General features: G+C 34.2%; 1 protein-coding gene across 7 annotated transcripts in view; it reads right to left on the bottom strand.

Moving 5' to 3' along the window:
- The window catches only part of TMEM161B (transmembrane protein 161B), a 73,559-nt gene that overhangs the window by 4,797 nt on the left and 44,721 nt on the right, over window positions 1–24,041 (bottom strand). For 4 of the 7 annotated variants that reach the window (XM_025389332.1, XM_025389331.1, XM_025389330.1 and 1 more), the window contains 5 exons: window positions 21,017–21,173; window positions 7,272–7,385; window positions 6,678–6,738; window positions 6,057–6,197; window positions 3,235–3,348 (listed from right to left, as the gene is read on the bottom strand). In XM_025389332.1, the coding sequence (XP_025245117.1) occupies window positions 3,235–3,348; window positions 6,057–6,197; window positions 6,678–6,738; window positions 7,272–7,323 (368 nt within the window). In that variant the 5' untranslated portion in view covers window positions 7,324–7,385; window positions 21,017–21,173. Of the gene's footprint in view, window positions 1–3,234; window positions 3,349–6,056; window positions 6,198–6,677; window positions 6,739–7,271; window positions 7,424–21,016; window positions 21,174–24,041 lie in introns of all 7 variants that reach the window. The other 3 variants (XM_025389327.1, XM_025389328.1, XM_025389326.1) reach the window with 1 other exon arrangement.

A 24,041-nucleotide genomic window follows, 5' to 3' on the forward strand; every position in this document is an offset into this window, starting at 1 on the left:
CACTTTCATTTCTTTTTTTTTTTTTTTTTTTTTTGGTTGGGGGTTCCACCCTCTCCCCCCGCCGGGGGGGAAAAGGGGGAGCCCCCAAAAAAAAAAAAAAAAAAAAAAAAAAAGACATCATTTCAGAAACCAGATCACTGATGAGGGCTGCTTAAAGAATATTAGAAAGAAGAGATAACTTCTGATGTCCTTTTGGTGTTTAATGTTTTTAAAAGACCATGGGTTTTTGCTCTGATGAAGAAATACATTGCAAGTAATTTGAATGTAGTGACTACACCACCCTTGGCATCTAGTCTTATATCTAGTACCTACCAGGCACTTAATATGACCGTTGTAATGCACAGACTGATTTGCCAGGTAAAACCTGGAATTGAGAAGGGTCTCCCTGAAATTCGTAAGAACATGAGGGTAGAATGGATGCGTATAAAGAAGAACAAATGAGAAAAGATTTACAAAAAAAAAAAAAAAACCTCATAACTAAAACTATAATATAGGAAAATTTGAAGTGTAATATTTTGCTCGAACTGTTAATGAAATGGAGTTAAGAAATGGGGATGGGACAAAGGCTTTACTTTATATACTCTCTCTTTTTATTAAGTCACGAGGGGACATGGACATAAAATTCCAATGGAAATGCACTGTTGGCTAAGAAAGATAAAGGCATAACATTTTATCAACATGTTTCCACTACAATGAACAATGAGATTAGGGAGCCATCATGTGAGGTAACAGTACATAAGACACAAGCCTACCCACAACCTTGACCCTTTCCTGGGGACCTATAAACAATACTGTGCTCCCTCCAGTTGTGCAACAAGGACAGGCTGGGAGCAGCCTGAAGACAGCTATTTCACAGCCTTTGAGGATAACAGGTAATGTGAATGAAAGGAATAGAAAGTAGTGAACTAGAAAATTATTTGCTCAGTTTATGGGTTCAGGATTTAGGATAATAGTCATTAAATAGTACTTTCTAATTAGATTATTCAGTATCATCATAAATATCTGAAAAATTGATCTGATAGAGTATCTCAAGAAGGAGCATGAGGAGGGGCTTAAAGTACACAGGTAAAGCACAGGCAGAATAAATCACCCTAAATTCCTGATGCCATTCTGAGCTTTCCTGTATATGCTGTGTTCTTTTTATGAGGTTATAAGCACACATGGACTCTGTTTACCAATATTTTATTTTTTTCAATGCTTTATCAGAACACATGATGGACTCAAATACATTTCTGGGTTGAAACTACATTATACCATATTTTTTGCTTCTGATTACAAAGACCTTTCCACAAATCAATTTGTCTGTGACAGAAGAAGAACCTGTCACTTCATTTTTCCTTCATCCTACCCTCTTTGATGGGAAGCCATTTTTCACAATCTACCATATGCACTTTAGATTTTTAACAAAAATTAAAAACTGCCTCTAATAACCATGAATTCAAATTAAAGAATAATAAAAGAGAGCAGAGGTAAAACCACAGAAAGAGAACCTCAGGTCTTTATGTACAAACCACATTTTTCCTATAATTTAATATACACACAAGGGAAAAGTTCCTTATTCCCATTTCCATTAAATAAAGTATTCACTACTAATGAATCCACATGTAATTTAATCAGACTGGAAGTGGGAAGTGAATGTTGGTATAACTACCAAGTGTTTTATGTACACACGATTTGGCTGAATAACCTTAGTCAAATTATTTAACCTCTGAGCCTGTTATTTCATTTATAAAACAGGATGAGAACAACAACATATGCACAATTACCATAAAAAGACACAATATGTAAAGTATCAATATCTCACATAATAACCGGTATAAGTGTATCATAAATGCTAGTTTCCTTATTTTCTCAATTTAACTAAGGCAAATATAAAATCAGAGAACATAATGACAGGAGTATGAAATCCAGTTTCCACGACCAAATTTCAAGGAAGGATTGGGAATGCTTTTAGTATCAAAGATATGAATTAGCAGTTTCTCTGAGATTTTTCTAGAACCCTAGGATCCTTAGAATTACTCTTCAATACTTAAGGAATCTGTCAAGTTAAAATTACCATTAAGGTAATTAGTGTATATCGGCAGGGGGGAAGCATTACTTTTTCAGTGGCTATTTCCTGGGTTCAACAGGATTAAATCTAAAAAGAAAAATTATCATGGTCATCACTGATTTTATATATACTCCAAGAAAAACTGGTACCAGGATCTAAAAGAAGTACACAATATAAAAGGTACACTGCAGAGTCAACGACTAGTCAAGTATTTCTATTTTAATTCTGATGAGGCAAAGCAGTGAAAAGAACATTTATTAAGCACTTAATTCCAGCTGGTTGCATTACATGTGTTCTTTCATTTACTCCAATGATAACCTTGTGAGGTAGATACTATTATCTTCGTCTTCCACATGGGGAAACAGAGGCTCAGTGGTTAAGTAATCTGCCTCAAGCAAAGATTTTAGTGAGGAGGAGAGCTGGAGTTTGGACCAGTTCTGTCTGAAACTTTCTATTACTCTAACAGTTCTACAAGGCTAACATATCAAGTCTAGTTATTAACGCCTATTAATAAACTGTTTGTTTCCTCACCATCTTCTGCTAAAATATAGTTGCCTAACTATAGAACTATAAACTAGTATTAGATAATAATGTTAAGGTATTAGTATTAGATAATTTTGTTAGGTACGATGATATTATTGTTATATAGGAAAATATCCTTATTTTTTTTAGAGGTGCAAGCTAAAGTATGAAGGGATAAAACTGCTATGTCTCTAATTTAATTCAAAAATGCTTCATCAAAAAACAAAATAAAAAATGGATTAAGCAAATATGGAAAATGTTAACAACTGTCAAATATAGGGGTTGAGTATATGAGTTTCCATTTACACTACTTTTTTTCTCCATAATTTTCACAATTAAAACAAAAGGACTCCAGAAAGTATCTAAACAATAGGCACAATGACAACAGAAAAATGATGATGATTGGACGTAAAGAAGAGAAAAAAAACAGTGTGTAAGATAATATTAGTGCAAAGTAATAATCATTAACATTAACTAATAAAGATCACAAAAATGTTAAATGATGCTCTGTAGCTTCAATTTTCTAACACATCTTTTAGCATTCCTATTAATGTCTGAAAAATACAGTGTCCTGATTTTATCACTGAAAAACAAATACAGTAAATAACATTTAGTAAAGCAGTTTTGGTGATAAAAATCAGCTTTCAAATGCCCATACTTACAAAGGGATACTTTCTTTACCCAGTGGTGGGTTCATAATGTAGTCTTTGGTGATTGGTTTTACCCAGAGCAGAACCATAAATAAAGGTGCCAGGAAGTTGATATGAAGTAATGTTCTGAAAATATGTAAGAAATAAATATAAAAATTCAGAAACAACATGTGCTAATAAACTACAGAAGCTTGGGTCTTACTAAAATGGAGGTAGGAACTTATTTGCAATATTCTACTACTTACGGTACTACTGTCACCATCATTTTATATTTATCATTATGATTTAACACTGATTTGAGCCTGTGAGAAATTATGTCATTATCTTAATTTTTCAAATGAGAACATTTAGATGAGGAAAAGTTAAATGACTTGCTCTTGGCAATAACAGCCAGAGGTAAATATAGGACTAAAATTCAGATTTGTTCACTTCTATTCTAGTATTCTTTAGTAATCCCATACTTTATTCCTGATTTAATAAGCAGGTATTTAATGATTCTAACTTTAGATAGTCAATGAATCTAATGGATTTTCAGTACAGAAGAGTCATCTGATACTTTCTAGTGCAAATGAAACAAAGTGTCTCCTCATTATCTACAAGTAAATGATAGTGATTAGCCAGGTCCATATGACAAGAAGGCATATGGCAGATGGAACCTACTCCAACAACCTGCAACTGAGGAACCTTTCAATGTGTAATGATCATGTATAATTTTTAATTTCCATTGTTAAAATCATAAGTGATTCCACATTTTAATTTCTTTTTGAATGAGTATGAACACACTTGAAATAATTTCCCTATCATATATATATATATATATATCTCAAAAAAATTTGCATTACTCCTGACAAGGCAATATACCTAATACAGCAAAGGTTTCAGGTCTGCACTATAACTTCATTGTTAATTGTCCAAGTTTGTACCCTACAGAGACAGATGGCTGATGAACATTTTTGTTATTTTAGAAAAAAGGCAAATTCTTCACACATTTTATTACCATAAACTGCTTTCATTATCAACCACACTTAAGAGCTAAACTGGAGGATTCAAAATACACACAAACGCCACATTTTAAAGTATTACTACACAGGCAAATGACAGGGATCTGTGTGAGTGAACAGGGCTGGGTCAGGAAGCCATGAACACCTGACAGGGAAAGGCAGAACTCTCGCTCTAACCTCTGATATGAAAACAGGTCCTAGTGCCTGGCCACGGGGGTGAAGAGAATGCTGCTCTTTGTGCCAGTCATGTTATTCTCACAACAGAACTAGCTTGCCCACACCCTTATATCAAGGCAGAGTGCTACAACACAATGAGGGGCTGCAATAACTGAAAATAAAACCCCAAATCCCCAAAGGGAAAAAATCTTAAAACGAAGCCACATTTTACTAAAAAGGGCACTAAAATGTGTGCTCCACCCCCAACCACCACTAAATGCTTTAAATGTTTTTATAAAGTGATTCTTTCATCCCACAGCCTGGGTAAACCATCGGATGTGGGGAAGAAAGAAGCAGTATTAGGTATGCAGTGTTGCTAGGGAACACTCTAGTATCAAGGAGCAGCCCACAGCGGTTTCAGTAGCTTGTGAAGGGCTCCCCTCCACCCACCCTTTTCAGCTTATTTAAATCATAACACTGGGGTTAGTGGACTGAAGTGTGTGTGTAGAGAGGAGGGGGAGAACCAGGTTTTGTCTTAAAAGAAGCCATTAGGGAGACGGGTGGTGGGAGAAAGGCAGGATGTAGCCAAAAGCACGCTGAGTAAAAGAAGGAAAAAAAAAAAAAAGAAGGATGAAGGAGTGTGTAGTGGAAGGTGACAATAGGTAAACACACGTATAAAGCATATGTAGAAAAATGGAAGTGAGGTTAAAAAAAAAGACAGTCAAAAGTAAATTAAAGGGAAATGACATAGGTAACAGAGACAAGAATGTGCAAAGACTAAAGACTCAGCCTCATTAAAAATAGGTTTTAAAGAATAGAAATGTTAGGAAATAAGATCACCCAGAGAAACTTAATGATTATAAATACACATATCAAAATGAAATATTCTCAAGTTGGGCTTCTACTGCAAAACAAAACGACGAGACAGGAACTTTGATCTGAATATGAGTTGAAGTAGATATAAGCCTATCTTTCTGCCAAGATGTCTACATCAACAACAAAAAAAATCTGTGACAACCACAAAGAATACAGTAAATGGGCTTTGAACTACATATAAAGATGAAATATGACTTGTCCAAACTAACGTAGAATTTCAGAACTAAAACAGAATTTGGTAGTTAGAAGTAATGTACAACATATAACATTGTAGAGTATTAACAATTCCAAAATAATGTATTATTTTAATAAGAGTCAATAAGCAGGTCAATAACTTAAGGAAAACAAACATCTCTTACATACAACTTTAAGTTTTAAAATGTTTTTAAATAAAATTTTACATTAAAAAGTTAATTTAAATAGATTCATATAAAAACTTAAAACAATATTTTAAAGTAAAATGATCTTATTTTTTAAGAGAAATTTCTATGGAGCCTCAGTTTAGTTGTAGAGATTGCAATGTAAGCCCCTGAATTAGAAAGAACATAAATTTTGAGATTTTCATTTTAACAGGCAAGACAAATTTAGTAACTGATGGTGTATCTTTTTAAATACAAGACTTAAAATTTGGAAGCAAATAAAAGAAACTTGCTTATAGTTGAAAGAGGAAGTAATGTGACATCAAATAGTTATTTATTAATTTTCAATACAATAATTTATGATTACATTACAATATTATACCTTCATTAAGATGGAAAACATATATTTATCTGCATGTGCTTATGTACATTTTCCGCTTACTGTGTAATTTTTTCTGTTGCCAAATTCAGGGCATCCAGATGCATTTGAGCCAGCCGTAATCCAGGAAATGTCAAAAAAGCCCCAATGAGTGAACAGAAAATAGCCAGGAAAAATTTGAAAGTAAGTTTTGAAACAGGACTCCTAAAAATAAAATTTTCAAAGAAGCTGATAAATTTTTATAATTAGCTTTCGAAGAATTTCCTTTCTTCTAATCAATTATGTTACAAACAACAATAACAGTAAAACAAAGCAAATTTCTACAAAAAGATTGCTATTATTCAAGTACCTATAATGGATTCTGGTGAACTGTAAACTAAATGAGGCATCTCTTTAGTCGCAGTCACAACAACCTAACTTACACATTCAACAAGGAATTGATATATAACTTGGATAGAAATTTAATCTTTTGAGGGAGATGAATTTAAGAAATGCAAATTTATATAAGAATTCTATGAAAGATACTAACTTTATATAGTCATAAAAATTATGAGTAAGGATGTTTCTAGAAGTGACAGTCCAACTTAAAACTCTTTACTAATTTAAAACAGCTATAGTAAATGCTGCTTTATTAAAAATATAAAATGTTAAATTTAAATAATGCTTAATTTTTCAAAGACTTACTGAGATTCTAAACCTTGCTTTTCAAGAAACTGCATCGCACTGTCTGAAAAATTTGTAAACCCTGTAGGAAAAAAAAAACAAAAACAGATTACTCTTATCACAGATATGAAATATAGAATCTTTCTGTGGAAATAAAATGCTAGAAAACAGAGCATCTTAAATGTTGAAGTGACTAGCTTAGCTCTTTCATGTGTTAATTAGTATGCCATAACGCAATAAAATTTGGTTATTAGCAGGAACAGGCTTTGAAAACATCCCTTTGATATTTGTACATTCCATGAGTGTGCATAAAATTTGCATTAATTCTTTAACTATGTGAGTAAACTTTAGCATTACAGAAACTTATTTAACTGTAAGGAAAAAAATGAGACAGTATTTTTGGAAAACATATTAATTAAAAACTTAGCTAAAACAAAAGCAAAAAAAGAAGATCTTAATTAAGAATAATAAAGGTTAATTATTTAGAACATTACAGAGTATACACTTTAAATTTAATTTTAAATATTTATCAGATATAAAACTTAAATACTGAGGTCAAAAATATTAGCATTAGAGAAAGCAAAATTGATTTTTAAAGTTATATGAAACTATTACCTGTTTCAAGTCCAAATTCCAGATAATTTTCTGTTACAATCAATACTGCCATTGCTTTGACAAAGAAAAAAAATCCAAAGGTGACACAAACAGATCTTTCACCACCATCTTCTACTTTAAAATAGTGTGTAGTTAATGAAAATAGAACTTTGCTGCAGAAGGAAAAGTTCAGGAAAAACCACAATAACTTCATGGGAACTATACACAACGATCTTGATAGGACTTGATTCCAATAAAATCTGGCTACAGCATTTATTTCTAAGTGGAGTTTATAACATTTTTAAATTAAGGAAAAGAACACCCACATACTAAGTTATAGCTAGGGAATGTATTTCTAGTTTATCTCACTCAAATTTTACTAGAAGATTATTTCAAGATTTTTATGCAATACGTACTCAGTGACATGAAAAGCCAGGGTAGAGGTTATTCTAGAGAACTGTCTTTATTAGGCATGTCTGTTAAACCAGTTTACATTTATAATTAAACACATAACACAGGAATCATCCATAATAATTCAACAAGTTAAAACTTGAGAATTTTACTAGTAGCTATTGTTGATCTGTAGTATGAAAACTAAATGTCTGGGATCACCACTTCACATTAGTATTAAGCGAAAATCTTTAGAGAAAACAAGTTCCAACTGAGTATTCAAACACAGCCAAAGTTTCAACATGCTCATCTATTAAAACAGGCTGAAGAGACTATCTTATCTAAACCATCCCGACACACACACAAATTGATTTAATCAAGGTTAAATCAGTGCGTGGCCCAAAGCTAGAACTCAGATCTCCATTATACACCAAATTGTTCTCCTTGAAATCTCAAAACAAACAAGATAAGGTGCTTGGCAAACAAACCTAGAAAAGCAATCTTTACGTAAACTTTATGTCAAGCATGGAAAATAACAGCTATCATTTAGTACTTGCCATGTGCCGGGCAATACCAATTAACTTTTAATTCTCACATTAACCATATTATTATTGCTACTTTACAGACATTTTAAAAAACTTAAAAAAACAAAACAAAACAAATTGTGGGCCAGGCGCACTGGCTCACGCCTATAAACTTCCAACACTTTGGGAGGTCTAGGTGAGCAGATCGCCTGAAGTCAGGAGTTTGAGACCAGCCTGGCAAACATGGTGAAATCCCATCTCCACCTAAAATGCAAAAATTAGCCAGGCATGGTGGCACATGCCTGTAGTCCCAGCTACTCGGGAGGCTGAGGCAGGAGAATTGCTTGAATCCAGGAGATGGAAGTTGCAGTGAGTCTAGATAGCACTATTGCACTCCAGCCTGGGCAACAAGAGTAAAACTCTGTCTCAGAAAACAATCAAACAAACAACAACAACAAAAAACAACTGTGGCAGAGAGGTAAAAGTAAAAACCTCAAAATCACAGCTAGATTAGAGAAAGTTGAGATTTAAAACTAGACAGTCTGGATCTAGACTCTGTGCACTTAACAATTGATTATATTGCCTCTAAAAAACTGTACATAGCACCTAAGTCAATGTGGTACTTATAGCAGTAACACATAAAATCTTTTCAAAATAGAACGCCCTGACAGAAGTAAAGAATTAAAACATTCTCATCATCAGAAGAATCCTTTCATATATATCTTATACACACAGTCTGAAGGTAATTTTATACAATATATTTAATAATTTTATGCGTGAAGAAAATTTTGACTGCATTTTAACTGCAATCTCTCACTTGAGGCCAGGTGTAAAGTTTTCTACTTCTGGTGTCATGCCAGTACTGGAAAAGTTTCAGATTTTGGAGCATTTTGGATTTTGGACTGTAATGCTCAACCTGTATCAAACAATACAGGTCCATCCATCTCTTTCTTGGCATTATAACGAAGAGCTTACATATTAGAAGAGGACAAAGAAAGATGAATATAGTCAAGCTGCAAAACCACAACTGAATTGCTTTTAAGATACAGCGATGATCTCTAATAGCCTAAATGCTTTAAACCCAGGTTTGAAAAACACTGCTTTATTTTTACTGAAAATGTTTACTAGAATCTATAAGGAGACAATTTCCAACTTCTTTGCTTACACTGAAAAACAAAATAGTATCTTTGGCCAAAACTGGTACCAAATCATCAGAATAAAATTTCCCAAAAATTACACCTACCACTGCACTTTGTTATCCTAGAATACTGAAATTACAAAATATGTCAACACTAAAGGAAAACAAAATTATATGCAGCCTGATCCAGACATGAAGCATGATCTTGCACTTATCACTAATGCTTTACAGTCTCACACCACAAATGCCTAAAATGGTATAATCACTGCATCCTCACTTCATATTGCATACTGGATAAATCTTAAAAACCAAATTATTTATTGAGTTCCATATTAGAACACCATCTCCCAATAACCCATATGTAATACTATGATCTGGCCACACCCACATGTTCAAGTTTTCATTCCATAGTCCCCAAATCTTCACCTTAATCAGAATAGTGTACTTACCATCTCCTGAGTGTCATCACTACACTGTCTTCGATCATTATCTATCATCTGAACTGCCCTCTTCCCTCCTCCTACCTAATCCAAGACTCAACAAAAGCTCCACATCTTTCACGATACTTACCATTACCTTCTCAGCTGAGGCCATTCTTTTCCTCTTTGGAACTTATTGTATCACTTACTAATATAATTCACTTGCCATGTAATCAATATACTATTTTAAACTATAGTGCGACCAAGTTGTAAAGAAAGCATTCTCTAGACCTAGAGTGTTTGGCTTAATTCTTGTTCTACTCTTACTAAACTACGTGATCTTCTACATGAAAATTAATTTCTCCGTGTCTCAGTTTCTTCATTTGTAAAATGCCGCCACCACACACAACCTCACAGGGTTATTTTGAAAATCAAAGATTAAATCATCCTAGTTCTCAGCAACAACTTAAATGTTTTCTAGATAACTGAATTAAATATTTAACATGTAATACCAAAACTATGGGAATGTATACAAAAACATATGGATCAATACAATACGAACAGATAATGATACCATTCCTGATTGTGTTTAAATCTTTAAAATTCGATAATTTAAGAGGTACAAGATTAAGAAGTATACAGGCTGTGATGTGGCGTGTACTGACTTCTATGTAAGTGGCAACTGTGCTCACAACTCTCCACTGATTTTCTTTCTATGCAGCCAGACCACTCTGACTCCAGCAGAAGACTAAGATTTTTGCCTCTGAAGAAACTGAACCTGAGGCACAGGAGAGTACAGATTTAGTCAACTGCATCAAAAACAGGATGATCAGGTGAAAGTCTACACTCAAAGGTAGTACTCACCTTGGAAACATGTGTAGCAGGTTTGTACACTCCAGGCAGGAGATTAAGAGATTCTCCTCTAGAGAAACTGAAAAGCCTCAAGGAAAAGACCAATAAACAATGACACTTTGGGCTACCTAAAATAAAGCTGGCTTTAGTATTACCAAGTTATTCCTTAGTGAAACTAACCAAGCCCTAATTATATACAGAGCTTCCAATCAGCTTTTAATGGCCATCTCTTAGAAATGAAAGGAATCCTCAGACATTAAAAAAGGAATTGGAAAACATTTTCTATAAAAGACCAGATAGTAAATACTTCAGGCTTTGTGGTCCATATGCAGTCTCTGTAGCATATTCTTCTGCCTACTTTGTTCCCCTAATACTTTAACAATGTCAAAAAGCCATTCTTAGCTCAAGAGCTGTACAAAAACAGGCTGCAACCCAGATACTGCAAGTCATAGTTAGGCAATATCTGTATTAGAGCATCACATCTTATTTAAAAAAGAAAGAGCTAAAATCAGCAACAGAGAAAAAGTAACTTCAAGAAAAAAAGAGAGGATAAAGGCAGCAGAATGAAGTTTAGATATATAACTATATATACAGCAACAGATACACACATTTTTATTTAGGTATTTATAAACATAGGATATGTATATTTCATAAAGCTAGACAAAGATAAATGCATCTTTGAAATAAGAGCAGGATGCTATGAAAAAGGAATGGTTAGGCATCAACAAGAAACAGGACAGGAAAAATAAGAAAAAAAAATTAAAAGTTCTATCAAGCAGAACAAAAAGACAAAATGAAAAGTAAGACAAGGCCAGGCATGGTGGCTCACACCTGTAATCCCAGCACTTTGGGAGGCTAAGGTGGGCAGATCACCTGGGGTTAGGAGTTCAAGACCAGCCTGGCCAACAGGGCAAAATCCTGTCTCTACTGAACATACAAAAATTAGCCGGGCATGGTGGTGGGTGCCTGTAATTCCAGCTAACTCGGGAGGCTGAGGAAGGAGAATTGCTTGAATCCAGGACATGGACGTTGCAGTGAGCCAAGATCGCACCACTGCACGCCAGCCTGGTAACAGAGCAAGATTCCGTCAAAAAAAAAAAAAAAAAAAAAAAGAAAAGAAAAAGAAAAAAAAAAAGACAAAAGCTGATGAGAGGTTAATCCAGAACATACATCTGACTAACAAAAGTGAGACAGAGAAAGAAAATGGGAGTGGAGGGACAGAGAGAAGAAATTCTCAAAGACATAATCAAAGAAATTTTCTAAACTTGATGTTTCCAAATTAAAGAGCCTACCAAAAGCTCACCACAAAGAAGTAAAAAAGATCCTCATGAGGTACATCATCATGAACCTTCAGAAACAAGAACAACCAAGAGACAACTGTAAAAGTTTCCTCAGAAGAACAATAAAGCAAAATTAGGTATATGCAAAAGATTAAATATCACCATAAGTAAATCTTTTTTTTTTTTTTTTTTTGAGACGGAGTCTCGCTCTGTCACCCAGGCTGGAGTGCAGTGGCCGGATCTCAGCTCACTGCAAGCTCCGCCTCCCAGGTTTATGCCATTCTCCTGCCTCAGCCTCCCGAGTAGCTGGTACTACAGGCGCCCGCCACCTCGCCCGGCTAGTTTTTCGTATTTTTAAAATAGAGACGGGGTTTCACCGTGTTAGCCAGGATGGTCTCGATCTCCTGACCTCGTAATCCACCCGTCTCGGCCTCCCAAAGTGCGGGGATTACAGGCTTGAGCCACCGCGCCCGGCCCACCATAAGTAATTCTTAATAGCATTTTTCAAGGTTGAGGACAATGGAGCAATGCCTTCAAAATTATGAAGAAAAATACGGATAACCTAGAATTCTATAACCAACCAAATGCCAACAACAGAATGAGTATAAAATTAACTTTCAAAACTGCAAAGTCTAAAAATAGCTACCTACCCCACATGCATGCTTTAGCAGAAAGCGCCACCAAAACATTTCAACAAATCAAGAAATAAAAACACTAAATTGTAATAGGAAAGAAAAGTCAAGGACAGGTAGTACAATTTCCTCAGGAGGTTTACCTTCAAGCTGAAGATAAGCTTCCAAATGATAAACAGGTTCAATTTTTAGGTCTAAAATGGCAAATTTCTCTCAGATTTAGAATAACAACTTAAATAACATATACTTATAAAAGTACTATTATGGGCTGGGTCCAGTGGCTTACACCTGTAATCCTAGCACCTTGGGAGGTTGAGGTGAGCAAATTGCCTGAGCTCAGGAATCCATGACCAGCCTGGGCAATGTGGTGAAACACCATCTCTACTAAAAATACAAAAAATTAGCCAGGTGTGGTGGCCTATAGTCCCAGCTACCCAGGAGGCTGAGGCACAAGACTCACTTGAACCCAGGAGGCTGAGGCTGCAATAAGCCAAGATCACGACTTCACTCCAGCCTGGGCAATGGAGCGAGACTATCTCAAAAAAAAAAAAAAAGAAAAGTACCATTATGTTTCAACTTAGTTTATAAACTGCTTTAAAGGCCCAATTCTCAAATTAAGAAAACACTGTCTATACGCTAACATCTCGAGATTGTTCAAAGATATTTTATCAATGCTCTTTTGAGAAGAAAAGAAATAGACCCATATTCCAAGAAGAAATATTTTGTTGCTAATACACAAATATGATAAATAGTATCCTAAAGAATAAACACAGAGATTTCTCAAAAAAATTTCACAAATTTATGATTATCTCTTTAAAACAGAACATATTTCCACTCAACTAAGTGATTTTTATGCAAACTGAGTTTTTCTGTTCTGTGAAAAAAGATTCTATTGTTTTTCTGACCATTGCTACTAAATAAAATCCCTAATTTTTTTTCTATTCAAATAATCAAATCTTCCATGTTTTTTCCATAAGAAAAGGCAACTAAAATACTCAAAATACATTATACTTCACATTCTACATTGCAAAGAAACCTACAAACTATACCAAGAACTTATTACACATATACACTGAAAACTAAGTACATTAATCCTAATGACCTATTAAGTAAAAGTCTTAAAAATAATATGATTGTATCTTCCAATGTTAAAAAAATTTTTTTAACAAAAATAATTTTAAACTAAAACATTTTTCATACTTTCTTAGATATGCAAGTTCCATTACTTTAATTATAGAGAAAAAGAACCTAAAATTCCCTTAGATATATGCAAAAAAGTATCATGCATGTTTAAAACGCCATTCCACAAAAAAAAGCTTAGAGCCAGCCTCAACCTAACCAGACTGTAAAGAGAAATAATAGCCAAAAATTTCTAAAAGCATAATATACAACCTTTATTTAAAATACAAAATAAAACTATCTTTTAGTTTCAGAAAAATTTTTATTTTCAGAACAAAATTTTAGTTTCAGAAAAAAAAATATCACTTTGCAGCTAAAAGAGCAAAGTCAGACTCAATTATAAATTAATAAACAGAAATAATGTCCTATTACCCCAAATCCCTATTTAATTCTAGTTTTTTGTCTTGAAATCTGAGTAATACGACAGCATCAATGTCACGAAAAAATCTCCATGTTCATACAACAAACAGGCTTTGATATAACATGCCATATACAAGTTTTCGACATAAAACAAGTACCTTGGCTCGGATTCAATAACTCTGAGTCTCATTCTTTTTCTCACTAGAACTGAAATCTTACACAGTTTACTTCAGGATTAAATGTTTTGTTTTTCCTTATTAATCTAAAGCAGAACACTTTTGTAAATAAAAGAATACAGTAACTTAGAGCCTTTGAAGGAATTTGGAAATGGTGACTAAGTTGTACTAGTTTGTTGTAGTTGTCTATTTCCCACAGCAAATAAATGCAACATTTGTAGACCTTTAATATACAAATCTACATACAGAACTGAATATTAAACCAGAAAACTTTAGAATTTATTTTAACTTAAACTAGTCACAGTTTTTAGCTTTGCATAAAATTTGTATGCCTGGCAACGAAAGAAAATTAAAATTTTAACGTAGCCATGAAAACATACATAATAGGGTTTTGTACCTTAAACCTCCACATTGTAAAATACAAGCACTGTGGAAATGTGACTAATGATCCAGGCCTTTAACCAAATATAATAGGACTACTGAGAAGCTTTATCACTCTTTGTAGAATAGCTTTCTTCTCACTCAAATTCACATAATTGACTCAGTATTACTCTCTGTGCTACAGCTTATTTCTAAGAAAGGTTCTTGGGAAAAAAAAATCTATACATTGTAGAATATTTTCATTCTTTAAAGTTTTACTTCCACTGAAGGACCTCGGGCTTTGCAAGCCACATTTTTACCTTTTTACTTTTCATTTTTTCATAAGTGAAAACGATATGCTTCATATCCATAAAATCAGTACACATTTCTACAGTGACTCTAAGACTTCATGGGCCATCATACAGGAAAGACACTTACTAGAAATACTCCATCCTCACTGCAAGGGTTTCTTTACCTTTTTCCTTCCCCATAACATGTAACTTGGCATAAATGGAAGGGGAACACACAGACTTGGTCAGAGAAAATGGTTAGAATTACAAATGAGAAAGAAAGTAGAGTAGAGCTGAGAATTAGTTTGGCTTTAGGAGTGAGATTCAAAGCAGCTCTGATGGCTGAGATGCCTGAACACCTCAGGTGAAGCAGAAAGCAGGGCTGATGACAAGAGAAGACTCAGTTCTAGGTTTCAGGGTTCAAGGTTTTAGTGTCAAATTTTAAAAAGTCATTCCTGTGCTTTTAGAACTTTTAAGATTCTGTAGAAAGCATAATTTGCTGTCCTATGTATGTCACATATAAGTGATGGGGGAAAGAAAAAAAAAATCATGGAAATTAAACAATTTTCTTCCTTAAAGTGAACTGATTTTTAAAGTTTTATGTGTCTAATTTGGGGACCATTTTAATTTTGGGGACCATTTAATTTAGGGACCATTTTAACAAAGAACACTTCATCAGTAACAACTGCAGAGAATTTCTGAATTAACCGAAGTATGTATGACTATGGAATTAAGCAAAGCTATTGTTCTATGTAATCAATGGAGACATGTGTTTGACTAATAAGTAGGCACATACAATAAGAAAACAAAGAGAAGCCAGACAGGGGTTACTTCAGCTATATTCCAGCCTATCTAAAGATAAAAGATAGGCTGTAAACTTATTTCTTTCTGGCGTTAATCTGGATATCTGGAATTTAATTCTGGTCTCCTATATGCCTTTAAAGGTGGTAGGTAACTTCATCACATGCTACAGGTTTGAACAACAAAAAAAAATCACATACCCAAGCATACACACAATTTTACTGCCTCCTTCCCCACCCTCTTTGTGGAGTATCAAAGCTGGCAGAAAGCAGCTTGGCCTGTAAGCTCTTCAGCACTTTCTGTCCTCTCTGGGATAGGGAGACAGCCAGCTACAGGATTCCTGCAGAGATGTTACTGTTTGATGCCTTTCACAAATGCATTACTTAAAACGAAGCAAAGTCAGTTCCAGTGCTAAAGGCTGTGTGGGACCTTTGCTACCGCATTATTAGGCGTTAGAGAGTAAACTGAAACATAAAATTTACTCACATAAACAATATGAATAGCTATTAAAAAGCATATTTTTCTAACTTATCTGGTAGGTATGTATCAAGGGCTCAATCACATTAAAATAAAGCTGCAAAACAAGTATATGTGTTCCCATATAGGTGTTAGCCATGAAGAAAGTGAAGAAAAGAATATTCAATAATAAGCAATACTGGCAGGGAACAGAGACTCATACCTATAATCCCAGTGTTTTGGGAGGCTGAGGCAGGAGGATGGCTTGAAGCCAGGAGTTTAAGACTAGCCTGGACAACATAGTGAGATCCCATCTCTATAAAAATCAAAAATTAGCTGGGTGCAACTGTAGTCCTAGCTACTCTGGAGGCTGAGGCAGGAGGATTACTTGAGCCCAGGAGCTCAAGGATACGGTGAGTTAGGACTGTGCAACTGCACCACAGCTTGGGCGATAGAGTGAGACCTTGTCTCTGGGGGAAAAAAAAGAAAGGGCAGTATTTTGGAGAACATGAGAACTCACTGAAGTATAAAAAAAGTAACATGACATATAATCAGCTCGTGTTAATTATCATGGGAAAATATTTTTCATGTGTTTTATATGACTTGATGTCTAGGGATAGGTCTTTATTCTGATTGTTATTTTCACGTATTTAATACCACAGAATTAAACAGGAATATTTTATGAGCTTGAATTTAAAAACTGCTCTTAGAGTTACTGTAACACTGGATATCTAAGGATGTTTCTCAACTGACACACATGATTAGTATTTCTACCCAGTATACTACATACTTTGTGGATATTGACTCTTAAGACTTTTTTCTGGCTCTCCTAGTCTAAATTATACCTAAATCAATCCAAAAGAGGCAACGGAAGGGTAGTATGCTGGTGATGAACTGTCAAATTATGTCACATATTTTAAATGGTATCCACTTAACAAGTTTAAAAGATGGTGCTACAGTCTCCGGTTAAATATTAAGACATAAGACATGCATTTCCTCTGCTCATAGTCACAATCTAACTCAGCAAGGCACATAAAAAAGTCAAAAACCTCAAGAATAGAGAATAGAAAAAGAGACAAAAATTAGTAAGTAAGTAAATAAATAAGAAATCAACAAAATTTTGGAAGATGTTAAGTGGATAGAGAAAAGCAATTAGGTTTCAGCTTTCTCTGCTATACTTGATCTGCAAGGGGAGGAACTCAGTAAGAAGAAAGCCAATTCGTTCATCAGAAACCTGGGAAAAGTACTGGAGATACGAGGTACCTTCAAACACAGGGTTGATGAATGGATAAAACAGGAAGATTAAAAGTCTGTACTGCAGTTATTAAGACTTCCCAAAAAAAAAAAAAAAAAAAAAAAGACTTCCCAGACCTAGCCAGTTGTGATGCCTGTACTCTCAGTTACTCGGAGGGCTGGGGTGGGAGAAACATTTGAGCTCAGGAGTTAGAGGCTGCAGTGAACTATGATCACACCACTGCACTACAGCCTGGGCAACAGAGCAAGACCATGTCTCTAAAAAAAAAAAGTCTTTAAGACAGATTAAGCAAATCAGTTACTTTTTGTCTCTTCCTAAATCCCACCAAAATGATGGTAAAGGAATCTGGTTTTAAGAAACATGAATAAAGTAAGAGAAAAAGCAAAAAAATTGTGGAAGCTAGAAAGCAGGCTCAACAGAATGAAGAAGCTCAATCGGAAAGCCAAGAAGAAATCTGCCTTTTTACTGCAAAACTCCACAAAAGGATAAGGAAATTGGTTAGATGACAAATAATTCTCTACACTAGGGTGAAAGTGCTGGTTACTGAATGTGTGTGTGGTGGTCGCGGCAGCGGCGGGGGGGGGGGGGGGCGGTAATAATAGGAGGTATTAAAAATAAGTACTAATGAAATCAGTACTTTTTAAAAGTAACCAGTTCAATCTGCCCACATCTGAAGCAAGTATGGAGATTTATGCTTTCGAGAGGGTAAAAAGATCATCTCTGGCCTATCCAGATGATTCAGCAACTTACCTCACCATGTGCTCAGAGCTTCCATTCAGTTTCTTAGTGTCTCACACTTAATTACGGACAGGCAAACATCAGTCACTAGAGCTCTCTAAGAGCCTTCAACGTGAAAGACAGCAACCAAACAAAAGCAACTCAGAGTAAAAAGATACTAGGCAGACAAAAGAAAAAAAACCTTAACAAAATCTATCATTAATATCTTAAACAGACACGGGAAGATAATGTAACCATAAAACGAGCAGAATTCCATCAAAGGGGTAGTGGAACAGAAGAAAAAGAGGTTGTGAAAATTAAAAATTATAGCAGAAATTCAAAATAATAAACTCAATAAAAAGTTAAGAAAGTTAAGAACATGTCCCAGAAAAACAAATAATATAAAAATATAAACATAAACATATACATGCAAGAAAGAGGATAACACTCTTGGGAAACCAGTCTAGGAGATCGAATATCTGAATAATAAGCATTCCAGAAAGAGAGAAAATAGAGAAGAGAAAAATCACCAATAAAATAATTCAGATGAGATTGGGTGTGTCCAGGGTGGTATGGCTGTAGATACGAATAAAATAATTCAAAACAATTTTCTAGAACTCAAGAACATGAGTTCATAGACTGGTAAAGTCCCAACACGGGATGAAAACAGACCCTAAATATGGCACATCATCATAAAATTTTAGCACACCAGGTGGCTAGCTAAAAAAAGATGGTAATGATAACACAAAGAAAAAAACAGAACTTATAAAAAAATCAGATTCCTGGGCGCAACAGATCACACCTGTAATCTCAGCACTCTGGAAGGCCAAGGCAGGAGAAGCCTTGAGGCCAGGAGTTAACACCAGCTTGGGCAAGCTGGGGAGACCCTGTCTCTACAAAAAATAAACAGAGAATGTGATTGCACCACTGTACTCCAGCCTAGGCAACACAGTGAGACCCTGTCTCAAAAGAAAAAGAAAATAAATGAGAAATTGGATTGGCAGCTCAGTTCTTAAGAGTAAGAATGGAACTTCAAAGACAAAAACATAATGCCTTCAAAATTATCAAGGGAATAATTTTCAGCATGGAATTACATTCTCAGCCAAAGGAAAAATTAATTTTTAGGGAAAATGTAAAATATTTTCAAAACAGCAAGGTCACAAAAAATGTAGTTCCCATGCAACCTTTTTGAAGATGATACTGAAGAATATGCTCCACCAAAATCAGAAAGTAAACCAAGTAGGAGGTAGACATAGAATATCTTGAAAAAGAGCTCCAATTTGAGGGAGATGCAAAGAGAATCTCTAAGAAGATGATAATGAGTGATACCAGGGGAATAGGTGCATATCAGGTGGGAAGGTCAACCAATCTAGACTGGGGCTTATCTGAGGGCTCCAGGAGGAACTCTATTCAAGATGAAATTGACATATTACTTGATACTTCTGAATACATTAAGGCAACTAACTATTCATCTGTGAGTGGTGTTTACATGATCACGGCATAAACACTGAATACTGTTCTAAAAACATGACATTACTATATGTGGAAGATGAATAGAAAATGATCAGTGGTTAACTGGCAGCCCAAAGATATGTGCTTAATCCTTATTTCCAAAGTGAAATGGCAATAGTTAAGCTTAAAACTAAAATCAAGGAACAGCCTTGGAAGTACATGGAAATATAAAAGTAAGCATCAAACAGAGAAGAGCTAGAAGAAGTTGCCGCTGGAGAGACGGAAATAAAGAAAAGAGCAGGGAACATATTTAATTTTAATAAAAATAAGAAAACAAAAATAGTAGTAAAAGACATGAGTTTTCAGATTTAAAGGGTAAATCTAGAACTTAGCACTATCAATGATAAAACGTCAGAAACCAGAAGAATAAAAAGAAAAAGCTTCCAGAGGGTGTATGTACTAGGGGAAGGATAGGTATATATGAAAAACAAAAGGACATCCAATTTCTCAAGAGACTTCAAGATTCTCAAGCAAACCTATTTCTTTCTTAGAATTTTCTACTGAGCCAATCTATCAATCAAGTATGAGGGGAAAAATAAAGATAATTCCAGGAAAGCAAGATTTAAAAATAAAAATTTAGCACCCTTTCTAAGGACACCATAGGAGAATGTGCTCTGCAAAAAAAAAAAAAAAAAAAAAAAAAAATAAAACACTATAAAGAAAAACAAAAAAGAAAAAGGGGTCTAAAAAAAAAAAAAAAAAAAAAAAAAGAATAAACCAAGGAAGAGGAAATCATGAGATCCAGAAAGGGGTAGAGGGAATTTTTGGAAGACAGTGAAGAAAGTCACAGGATATTAGTTATACTGAAGTTTAGAAAACTGAGGGCTCCAGGAGGATATTTCTATGAGAAAAAAAAAAAAACCAGAAATGAAGTATCTGAACTACTGAGGTTCTACCAATTCTGTGGAAGAGTTTATAGTTTCCACAATTACAAAAATAAAAAATTATTTATAGTAGTAATAATACACTATAATGTCCAGCTGTAAATAATATTTTCATAGGCATAACATGGTAAAACTGACTATAAATTTAATAAAATGTTATCTCTAACTATTTTGGGAGAATGAAAGAAGGGAAGAAAAGAGAAGAGGTAGAAAGGTGCAGTAATACATAAATAGTACCATTATCACATAATATTTAAACACAAGGAAGGAATTCCTAAAATAAATGCCAAAAAGGGGTGAACGTGGCTGTCTCTGTGACATTAAACTTGGATAAAAAGGAAAAGCTGGGCACTAGCATTTTTCTTACATTTAGCTTTTTAAATTATTTAACTCTATTACTTTGAAAATATTTTCAATTACATAAAAAAGATTTCAATAAAGAAAAGTTATCTAATAACATAAAATCTTTCTCAAATCAGAGATGAGACCTAATGGTGTTATCTGCAAAATAAATTAATATTAATGATGTTTTGAAGGATACATTGCAAAAGACAAAACAAGCAGGCACCAGACTAAGCTGATATTCATTTCCTGTGTAGGCTTCATAAAATTGTAGTAGACTTCAGTTACTAGATACACAACTGTAGCAGCCACTGTGAAATCCACCAGCCACTGGTATTCTGGAAAGTAATGCAATGCTGGGGGAAAAAAAAAAAGTTTCACTTAAATTTTCATAAATAACTTATGAGGACTTATTTATAATTAAAATATGCTAGACTTTATTTGTTCATTTGCAATGTAAGATTTACAAATATATGAATCTAAAAATGCAGGAAATAGAATGAGGATGTTAGCATCCAAAACTAAATTTTAATACCTCACAAATTAAAATAAACCTTAAAAGATTACCAAAGTTATTTAAGTTGTTGGTAAAGTATGATTGCAAATTTATTGGTATTAACTGATTAGCTATTTTTTACAGAAATTATAAGTGTTTTATTTTAAATACCTTCACTTCAGAAAACAACTTAGTCTGGAACACAACAATTTAGTTATACTGTTCACTTCTGTGAAGTAAGAGTTAAACTTTATGTTACAATTATTGGCTGTACTAATTGTAAACTAGTAATTCTATGAAATACTACAGATTAAAATAATAAACAAGGCCGGACACGGTGGCTCACGCCGGTAATCCCAGCACTTTGGGAGGCCAACGCAGGCGGATAACCTGAGGTCAGGAGTTCGAAACTAGCCTGGCCAACACGGCAAAGCCCCGTTTTTACTAAAAATACAAAAATTAGCTGGGCGTTGTGGCAGGCACCTGTAGTCCCAGCTACTTGGGAGGCCGAGGTAGAAGAGCTTGAACCTGGGAGGCGGAGGTTGCAGTGAGCTGAGTTCACGCCACGGCACTCCAACCTGAATGACAGAGCAAGACTCTGTCTCAAGAAAAATAATGAACTAAATATAACTCTTATACCCTATTTTGTTCTGCAAGAAAAGTTTATAAAATGTTAATTTTCCATAAAACCATACCCTTTCAACAAACTATTCCATTCTTAAGAGTTTACATTGAAATTAACATTCTTTGAAAGTAAATATAATTCCATCACCCTTTGCATCTCAGTTGGCATAGGTATTCTGGTTTACTTCTACCAGAGTGTAGTCCAAAACATCAACATCATTTTTTAGAAGGCCTCCTAAAAATGTGGAAGTAAATCACGTATATAACCATCAATTCAGATGTTCTTATGGCACATAATAAAATGATCTGCATTGCTTTGGATAGTTTTTAGTGATAAAATATAATACAATTACACTTGAAAATACAACATTCTTATAGAAAAAGTATTTTGAAAATATCACATACAGTAAGACCTATTAAAAGTAGTATCAAAACTAACCAAATTTTATACCATTTCTATAAGATGAACATAACATTTTAATAATCCAAAATCCTTTTATGATTTTTAAATTTGCATCAAGTTATTGTAACACTCTTAATCTACTTCAATGTACTTTAACTTTTAGGTTAACTGCTTTAGGTTTTCTGAGAGTGCAGCGGTGTGATCATAGCTCACTGCAGCTTCAGTTTCTGGGGCTCAAACAATCTTCCCACCTCAGCTTTCCTAGTAGCTGAGACTACAGATGCACACCATCAAACTTGGCTAATTTTTAAATTTTTTGTACAGACATGGTTTCACTATATTGCCCAGGCTGTTCTCAAACTCTTGGGCTCAAGCCATCCTCCCACCTCGGCCTCCAAAAGAGGTGGGATTACAGGTATGAACCACAGCCCTGCTTTAGGTCTTCTATTGCGATTTACCTACAGCTTCTGAACATAAGCCTGAAAGATCCTGATGCAGTTACAGGATGCTTACCCTCAATCCTTTCCTCCTGCTAAGAAAAAAAAAAAAAAAAAATCACCCATACTGAGCTTTCTATCTGGAAGGAGGTCGGGAAGTGGATGGAAAGGACAGACCAAAATCCATTTAAAGTTTTCAGTTTTATTATCAATAATTTAAATAAGCATTCTAATTCTCCAAACCTACCCATACTCATAGGGACTTCCTCCATGGAACTCACTCATAGCAAACAGTGAAGTGACATTCAAAAGTTCTAATGTTCTTTAAGAGGTTCTTATAATACATAGTTAATACAAATTAAGATAGACTTTTATGATAATTATTGGGACATCAATAATATATACATTCCATGAAAGTACAAATTATATATATTCTTGGCTATTTAACTCGTGTTACATTCTTTGTGTAATCAATAATACAATTATATATATGCCTTTTAATAAAATATTGAAGTCAAAAGAAGACAGAAAACCCTGTACTTTCACCTAAACACACATATACAACATGCATTCACAAATGACTAAGAAAACTTACAAACATATATGAACATCTCCCTGCTATTCTAGTTAACTGGAAATGCTCTTAATATTACATGACCAGTTGATAAACGAGTATCATTTGCGACTAGTTCTAAAAATCCTAAAAGTGAAACCAAATACTCCATAAACTACATGCTAAAGCTACAATACCCTAAATTCTTTTTTTTTTTTTTTTTTTTTTTTTAGTTCATAAAAATAGCCTAGTTCTCATTGAGTGGCTGTACCACATTCAGTGTGTAACCCTGTCCAAGTTATTTAACTCTTCTTCCTAATGAATTAAAAAAACAAAAACAAAAACTGATAACAGTTACCTACTTCAGAATTGTGAGGATGGGGTAATACAAGTAAAATATTATAACAATGTCTGATACTCAACAATTTTAAGATCTTATTAAAGCTAGCTGACAAATTATTCAATAAACATTATCTGTAAAAATGTCAAAATACTAAAAATCAGGAAGAACGTTTATATATTATTGTACTTATACGTATCTATGAACATTTTATACAAGTAAGCACATTTAGGAGTAGTGAAACATATGTGACAACTACTAATCAAAAAGTCAAAGTGTCTTTAAATGTTTTAAATGTTGAATGTAAAATAGTTAAAAAGAAAAAAGAGGAAGACATAACCAGTCTTAAAAGTCTAAATGGGTCCGGCGCG

Source organism: Theropithecus gelada, chromosome 6 (assembly GCF_003255815.1).
Source record: "Theropithecus gelada isolate Dixy chromosome 6, Tgel_1.0, whole genome shotgun sequence".
In the NCBI taxonomy this organism is placed as follows: domain Eukaryota; kingdom Metazoa; phylum Chordata; class Mammalia; order Primates; family Cercopithecidae; genus Theropithecus; species Theropithecus gelada.